This window comes from Piliocolobus tephrosceles, chromosome 21, assembly GCF_002776525.5.
Source record: "Piliocolobus tephrosceles isolate RC106 chromosome 21, ASM277652v3, whole genome shotgun sequence".
Lineage (NCBI taxonomy): Eukaryota > Metazoa > Chordata > Mammalia > Primates > Cercopithecidae > Piliocolobus > Piliocolobus tephrosceles.
Genome location: NC_045454.1, coordinates 8,354,763 through 8,362,899, shown reverse-complemented (window position 1 = coordinate 8,362,899; position 8,137 = coordinate 8,354,763). Strand labels below are relative to the sequence as shown.

At 50.8% G+C, this 8,137-nt stretch overlaps 1 protein-coding gene across 2 annotated transcripts in view; it reads left to right on the top strand.

Annotated features, from left to right (window-relative positions):
- Positions 1–2,732, top strand: part of CPT1C (carnitine palmitoyltransferase 1C) — a 21,385-nt gene extending 18,653 nt beyond the window's left edge. For both annotated transcript variants that reach the window (XM_026448366.1, XM_026448367.1), the window contains 4 exons: positions 873–1,025; positions 1,807–1,920; positions 2,043–2,135; positions 2,420–2,732. In XM_026448366.1, coding sequence (XP_026304151.1) covers positions 873–1,025; positions 1,807–1,920; positions 2,043–2,135; positions 2,420–2,605 — 546 coding nt within the window. In that variant the 3' untranslated portion in view covers positions 2,606–2,732. The remainder of the gene's footprint in view (positions 1–872; positions 1,026–1,806; positions 1,921–2,042; positions 2,136–2,419) is intronic.
- The last annotated feature ends 5,405 nt before the right edge of the window (positions 2,733–8,137 follow it).

Sequence of the window (8,137 nt, the reverse complement as noted above, 5' to 3'; positions counted from 1 at the left end):
TGTTGTTGTTTTTGTTTTTGGTATTTTGTAGAGACGGGGTTTCACCATGTTGGCCAGGCTGGTCTCGAACTCCTGACCTCGGGTGATCTCTCTGCCTCAGCCTCCCAAAGTGCTGGGATTACAAGCGTGAGCCAATGCGCCTGGCTGGAACTCCATTTTTACAATGTAACTCTGCCCATTTAACCTCTATGTGACCTTATGACCTTCCTTTGCACCATTCCCTGCACCCCCTCTGCCCAGATCCACCCACCCCTCACCTCTGCTCCCTTGCCCCACACCTACCGCCGCACCTACAAGGTATTGTGGTTCCATGGGAGGAGTTTGGGCTCTGGGGCCAGATACACCTAGAAACCCACCTGGCTGTCCCTGGCTGTGTGAACCTGGGCACATGATTTCCTCTCTTTTTTTTTTTTTTTTTTATTTTTTGAGATGGAGTCTTGCTGTGTCTCCTGGGCTGGAGTGCAGTGGCCTGATCTCAGCTCACTGCAAGCTCCGCCTCCCGGGTTCACGCCATTCTCCTGCCTCAGCCTCCGGAGTAGCTGGGACTACAGGCGCCCGCCACCTCGCCCGGCTAGTTTTTTGTATTTTTAGTAGAGACGGGGTTTCACTGTGTTAGCCAGGATGGTCTCGATCTCCTGACCTCATGATCCGCCCGTCTCGGCCTCCCAAAGTGCTGGGATTACAGGCTTGAGCCACCGCGCCCGGCCTATGATTTCCTCTCTTTAAGCCTCAGTTCCCCATCTGTAAAATGGGGTTGATATTCCCACCTTGCAGGGATGTGGCAAGCTCGGTTGAGGCCAGGTGCGCCGCAGGCCCAGCACTAAGTCGACTTCCTGTCTTTCCATGACCTGTGACCTCCCTGGGGACCCCAGGACCCACAGTGCCTCACCCTGTTTCGCGTGGCAGTGGACAAGCACCAGGCTCTGCTGAAGGCAGCCATGAGCGGGCAGGGAGTCGACCGCCACCTCTTTGCGCTTTACGTCGTGTCCCGATTCCTCCACCTGCAGTCGCCCTTCCTGACCCAGGTTGGGGCACAGGGAAAGGGTTAGAGAGGGAAATGGGAGACCATGGAAGAAGGGAGAGGCTTCAGGGAAGGAGGGTGATGTTGAAAAAGGACCCATCAAGGCCGGGCGCAGTGGCTCACGCCTGTAATCCCAGCACTTTGGGAAGCCGAGGTAGGCGGATCACTTGAGGTCAAGAGTTCGAGGCCAGCCTGGCCGACATGGTGAAATCTCGTCTCTACCAAAAATACAAAAATTAGCTGGGCATGGTGACAGACGCCTGTAATCCCAGCTACTTGGGAGGGCTGAGGCAGGAGAATCCCTTGAACCCGGGAGGCGGAGGTCGGGATGTGGAGGTTGAAGTGAGCTGAGATCGCACCACTGCACTCCAGCATGGGCGACAGAGCGAGTCTCTGTCTCGAAAAAAAAAAAAAAAGGGTGATGTTGAGAAAGGACGCATCAGCAGAGAAGTCAGTTAGAGCGCTGGAGGGCGGGGGAAGAAAAGCAGAAGGCGGAGAGGCAACCTGAGCAGACAAAAGAGGAGAGGGTCGGTGGGGTGGGGCTAGGAGGAAAGGGCGTGGTCAGAGGAGGGGCGTGGTCCGAGGGAAAAGGAGAGAGGGACGTGGTTGGTGAGAAGATGAGGGGCGTGGCCAGATAGGGCATGGCGAGGAGAAGGGCCTGGTCATGGAGAAGGAGGCCCGGGATTTACGGATGAGAAAGAGCCAGGGATGCAGGGAGTGAAGTGGAGCCAAGGGCCGGAACTGCAGATCTCTGTCCTGCACATGTGATGGGCTCCTGTCCTCAGGTCCATTCGGAGCAGTGGCAGCTGTCCACCAGCCAGATCCCTGTTCAGCAAATGCATCTGTTTGACGTCCACAATTACCCGGACTATGTTTCCTCGGGCGGTGGATTCGGGCCTGTGAGTGGAGCTGGCGCGCGCTGGCCCCTAGAGGAAAGAGGGGGCTGGGGGCCTGCACTCCTGCGTAGTGGGGGTGGAGGAGACCGGACCTATTTTCTTCCCTTCACTCTTTCTGACTCCAGGCTGATGACCATGGTTATGGTGTCTCTTATATCTTCATGGGGGATGACATGATCACCTTCCACATCTCCAGCAAAAAATCAAGCACAAAAACGGTGAGACAAACGTGTGTACCCACCAACTCCCTCTTTCCTCAGGAACCAGGAGTCCAGGCCCCCAGCACCTCCTCCCTCAGACCCAGGAGTCCAGGCCCCCAGCCCCTCCTCCCTCAGACCCAGGAGTCCAGGCCCCCAGCGCCTCCTCCCTCAGACCCAGGAGTCCAGGCCCCCAGCCCCTCCTCCCTCAGACCCAGGAATCCATGCCCTCAGCCCTCTTGTTTCTCAGCCTCCAGGATCCCATCTCCCAGCTTCCCCTGGCTCTGACACCGTTCTCCTTCCAGGATTCCCACAGGCTGGGGCAGCACATTGAGGACGCACTGTTGGATGTGGCCTCCCTGTTCCAGGCGGGACAGCATTTTAAGCGCCGGTTCAGAGGGTCAGGGAAGGACGACTCTAGGCACAGGTGTGGATTTCTCTCCCACCAGACTGGGGCCTCTAAGACATCAATGACATCCACCGACTTCTGACTCCCTCCAGCAGGCAGCTGGTCTCTCCGGGGAATGAGGGTGAAGATGGCCACAGCTGGCTGACACTGGACAAGGGCAGCCTGTTTGGCCACCCGATATCCAGGCTAATAAACATGTGTGAGCTGGGTGTGTGGTGTCTGCTATGCTCTTGGGCAGGGAGGGGTGGAAGAGGTGAGGACCAGGGTGGAGGAGGACAGATCTTCTGACCGCGTGATCCGCCCACCTTGGCCTCCCAAAGTGCTAGGATTACAGGTGTGAGCCACCGTGCCCAGCCCGCAGGTTTTTCTTTTTTTTCCCAGAGACAGGGTCTCAGTCTGTCACCCAGGCTGAAGTGCAGTCTTGCAATCATAGCTCACTGTAGCCTCAACCTCCAAGCTCAAGTGATTCTCCTACCTTAGCCTCACAAGTAGCTTGGGCCACAGATGCGTGCCACCACATCCAGCTAATTATGTTTTTGTTTTGTTTTGTTTTGTTTTGTTTTTTTGTAGAGATAGGGTTTTGCCATATTCCCCAGGCTGGTCTTGAACTCCTGGGCTTAAGCGATTCTCCTGCCTCAGCCTCCCCAGTAGCTGGGATTACAGGCACCTGCCACCACGCCTGGCTAATTACAAAGCATCTTTCTGGGGAGCTGCACATCATCACATAGCCGGGGCTTTGTGAAGTCACGTTGGCCAGCAGAGATGAGCAGACACCGCTTCTAACGTTTGCTTCTTTGTCTCCCAACTCCAATTTCTGCTTCCATCTTCCCATGTGATTGCCTCTGTCTCAAATCTCTCTCGGCCTTTCTCTTCCAAGGTCACTTGGCATTGGATTGATGGGCCACAAAGATGATGCAAGATGATCTCGTTTCAAGATCTTTAACTGCATCTTCAGAGACTCTGTGATGGTTAATACTGAGTGTTGCTGGGCGCGGAGGCTCACACCTGTGATCCCAGCACTTTGGAAGGCCAAGGTGGGCGGATCATGAGGTCAGGAGTTCGAGACCAGCCTGACCAACATGGTGAAACTCAGTTTCTACTAAAAACACAAAAATTAACCGGGCATGGTGGCGCATGCCTGTAATCCCACCTACTCAGGAGGCGGAGGCAGGAAAACTGCTTGAACCTGGGAGGCAGAGGCTGCAATGAGCCGAGATCACAGCACTGCACTCCAGCCTGACAACAGAGTGAAACTCTGTCTAAAGAAAAAAAAAAAAAAATACAGAGTGTCAACCTGATTGGATGGACGGATGCAAAGTATTGATCCTGGGTGTGTCTGTGAGGATGTGCCAAAGGAGGTTAACATTTGAGTCAGTGGGCTGGGAAAGGCAGACCCACCCTTAATCTGGGTGGGCACCATGTAGTCAGCTGCCAGTGTGGCTAGAACATAAAGCAGGTAGAAACATGTGAAAAGACTAGAATGGCCTAGCCTCCCAGCCTACATCTTTCTCCCGTGCTGGATGCTTCCTGCCCTCAAACATCAAACTCCAAGTTCTTCAGTTTTGGGACTCGACTGACTCTCCTTGCTCCTCAGCTTGCAGATGGCCTGTTGTGGGACCTTGTGAATGTGTGAATTAATACTTATTAAACTTCCATATATATATATTTGTGTGTGTGTGTATATATATACACACACACACACACACATCCTATTAGTTCTACCCCTCTAGAGAACCCTGACCACTACAGACTCTTTCCAATAAGTTAACGTTCACAGGTTCCAGGGATTTGGATGTGGCCCTATCTTTTGGGGTCCCAGGTGTGAGGGAGGAGGGGTTGGTGCCTGGATTCTTTGATTCCCATTCAACCCACTATACTTGATCCCTGGTTAAAGTGGTATCTACTGGGCTTTTTCCTCTGTAAATTTAACATTTTTCCCTTTGCAATTATTTTTTTTGAAATGGAGTCTCACTCTGTTGCCCAGGCTGGAGTGCAGTGGCACGATCTTGGCTCACTGCAAGCTCCGCCTCCAGGGTTCACGCCATTCTCCTGACTCAGCCTCCCAAGTAGCTGGGAATACAGGTGCCCACCACCACACCCGGCTAATTTTTTGTATTTTTAGTAGAGATGGGGTTTCACCATGTTAACCAGGATGGTCTTGATCTCTTGACCTCGTGATCTGCCCACCTTGGCCTCCCAAAGTGCTGTCACCCAGGCTGGAGTGCAACAGCATGATCTTGGCTCACTGCAACCTCCGCTTCCCAAGTTCAAGTGATTCTTCTGCCTCAGCTTCCCAAGTAGCTGGGATTATAGGCATGTGCCACCATGCCTGGCTAATTTCTGTATGTTTAGTAGAGACGCAGTTTCACCACCTTGTCCAGGCTGGTCTTGAACTCATGACCTCGTGATCTGCCCACCATGACCTCCCAAAGTGCTGGATTGTAGGCGTGAGCCACCGCACTTGGCCCTCAAATATTTTTCTATTTATTATCTTTCTATTTTTCTTTCAGGATAACACTAATTAGTGTTACATTATCATATATTTTAATATCTTGGCTTTGGATATATCTTAATACTCCTCAACAGGAAAACCAATCTTTGTTTTACTCATTTACTTCTTTAGACAACCTTTACAATAATTGTGTCCAATCCATTGAAAAGTAATCTCATTGGGATTTTGATTGAATCCTCTTTAAAACCACAATATAACTGGGGGAGAATAAATATCAGCAGAGCATGCATATTAGCTATCCAGAAAAATAATTAGTCTTTGAATCTATTTAAGGACTTCTTTTTTTTTTTGCAAGTAGTCTTTCAAAAATACATTTGGTCCTCAGGGGTACAGAATTGAATTAATCATAATTGCTGGTCCTTGGCACATACTATTATTTTTTTTATTTTATTTTTTATTTTTTTGAGACGCAGCCTTGCTCTGTCGCCCAGGCTGGGGTGCAGTGGCCGGATCACAGCTCACTGCAAGCTCCACCTCCCGGGTTCACGCCATTCTCCTGCCTCAGCCTCCCAAGTAGCTAGGACCACAGGCGCCCGCCACCACGCCCGGCTAGTTTTTTTTTGTATTTTTAGTAGAGACGGGGTTTCACCGTGTTAGCCAGGATGGTCTCGATCTCCTGACCTTGTGATCCGCCCGTCTCGGCCTCCCAAAGTGCTGGGATTACAGGCTTGAGCCACCGCGCCCGGCCGGCACATACTATTATTATGTGTGCCAATTATTAAGCTATTATCTCTTGGCTTCAAATCTATTTCCCAACACTGGGCTTTGCGTAACTGGGAATGGAATTCTGAAAACCCCACTTTCACTTTGCCAAGTGGTGTGTTAGCCCATAGGGGGTGCCAGAGGGACTGTAGAGCCTGAAGGAGGAAAAGGGGTCTTGCTCCTTCCTGTTTGCTCTCTGCTTACTTCCTGTTGGTTTCCTGTTCTCATCTGCATCAGCAAAGCTTCTTCACCCTGTCCAAAGCAGGTCTTTCTTGTAGCAGCAACTAAATCCAATTTGCAGTTTTTTCAAACTTGCACATCCTCAGAGATGCCAGACCATTTGGAGATGCCAGACCAGCACCCCTGCCTGAGAAAATTCCAGTTCTGGTGATCCTCCTCTGAGCTCAGAAACACCAGCACCATCTGAGCAGTTCCTCCTCTTCAGAGACTTTGTTTGTTTGTTTGTTTGTTTGTTTGTTTGTTTTGAGACAGAGTCTCACTCTGTCGCCCAGGCTGGAGTGCAATGGCACCATTTTTTTTTTTTTTTGAGACAAAGTCTCACTGTGTCGCCCAGGCTGGAGTGCAGTGGTTGGATCTCAGCTCACTGCAAGCTCCACCTCCCAGGTTCACGCCATTCTCCTGCCTCAGCCTCCCGAGTAGCTGGGACTACAGGCGCCCACCACCTCGCCCGGCTAGTTTTTTGTATTTTTTTAGTAGAGACTGGGTTTCACCGTGTTAGCCAGGATGGTCTCGATCTCCTGACCTCGTGATCCGCCCGTCGGCCTCCCAAAGTGCTGGGATTACAGGCTTGAGCCACCGCGCCCGGCCAATGGCACGATCTTGGCTCACTGCAAACTCCACTTCGCAGGTTCAAGTGATTCTCCTGCCTCAGCCTCCTGAGTAACTGGGATTATAGACATATGTCACCACGCTGAGATCGCGCCATTGCACTCCAGCCTGGGCAACAAGAGAAAAACTCCATCTCAAACAAAACAAAATAAACAAAACAAAACAAAACAAAACATCAGATCTCGTGAGAACTCACTCACTATCACAAGAACAGCGTGGGGAAAACCACCACCATGATCCCATCACCTCCCACCTGTACCCTCCCTCGACGTGTGTGGATTACGGGCATTACAATTTGAGATGAGATTTGGGTGGGTACAGACGTGTTTGGATTACAGGCATTGCAATTTGAGATGAGATTTGGGTGGGGACACAGAACAAACCCCTGTCAGATACCCACCCATTCAGTCAGCCTCCAAATAACTTTTCTTTCATTTGAAATCATAAAACCCATGGTTAACAGTGTATTGATAATGTTTGGTTCAGGGGTCAATGTATAACAGGACAGGCAAAGCCTTCTAATATATAGTTATATGACATCACTCACCCAAGAGCTAAGCAGGTAATTGGCCTTATCTTGTCTGGAGTTGGGGCTGCCATCAACTTGTTGGCCCCAAGGGGAGGATTTACCCATCATGAGGCAACTCTTCAAAACTTTACTTCTTTACTTGGCCGGGTGCGGTGGTTCACACCAGTAATCCTAGCACTTTGGGAGGCCGAGGCTGGTGGATCACGAGATCAGGAGATCGAGACCATCCTGACTAACACGGTGAAACCCCGTCTCTACTAAAAATACAAAAAATTAGCCAGGCGTGGTGGCAGACGCCTATAGTCCCAGCTACTCTGGAGGCTGAGGCAGGAGAATGGCATGAACCTGGGAGGCAGTTGCAGTGAGCCAAGATCGCGTCACTGCAGGTGACAGAGACTCCGTCTCAGAAAAAAACAAAACAAAACTTTACTTCTTTCCTCTGTACACTGCTGTCCCATAGACTGGAGGACAGTTTAGATAAATTGAGACTGTCCCTTGTCTGTAGCAGATGTAGTAATAGGTAGCAGGTTAGTATTAGTCTATCTATGGTCTAATGGAACATTAGTAATTAGTATGGTCTAGGGGAACGACTGTAATTAATGAAACCTGCTGTACCTATAAAAACACCTCAGGTCAAATAGAGAAAAATATCAACAAGATATACAAACAACTACCTGGCTGCATAGCATTCATCATACCCAGACTGATACAGAACAGCTGGGGTCCCGGGAAACCCTATCCTTAAGCCTGGAACCGCCGCCCTAAGTGAAAACAGCTGACCCCATTTTTCCATCCAAATGTTGCCTTTTTGGCCTGCCACACCCCTATCCTGTGCCCACTAAAAGGTTTCAGCTGGCAGAGTAACACAAGTGGCTGATGACTGAGCATCAGAGACTACGGATGGATAGACACGGCTGACTTCAGATGGGGCTGCTTCAGGGAACGATCACCTTCTTCCCGCACCCTCCCCTGGTCTCCATTCCGCTGAGAGCCACTTCCGTCACCCAATAAAATCCTCCCCA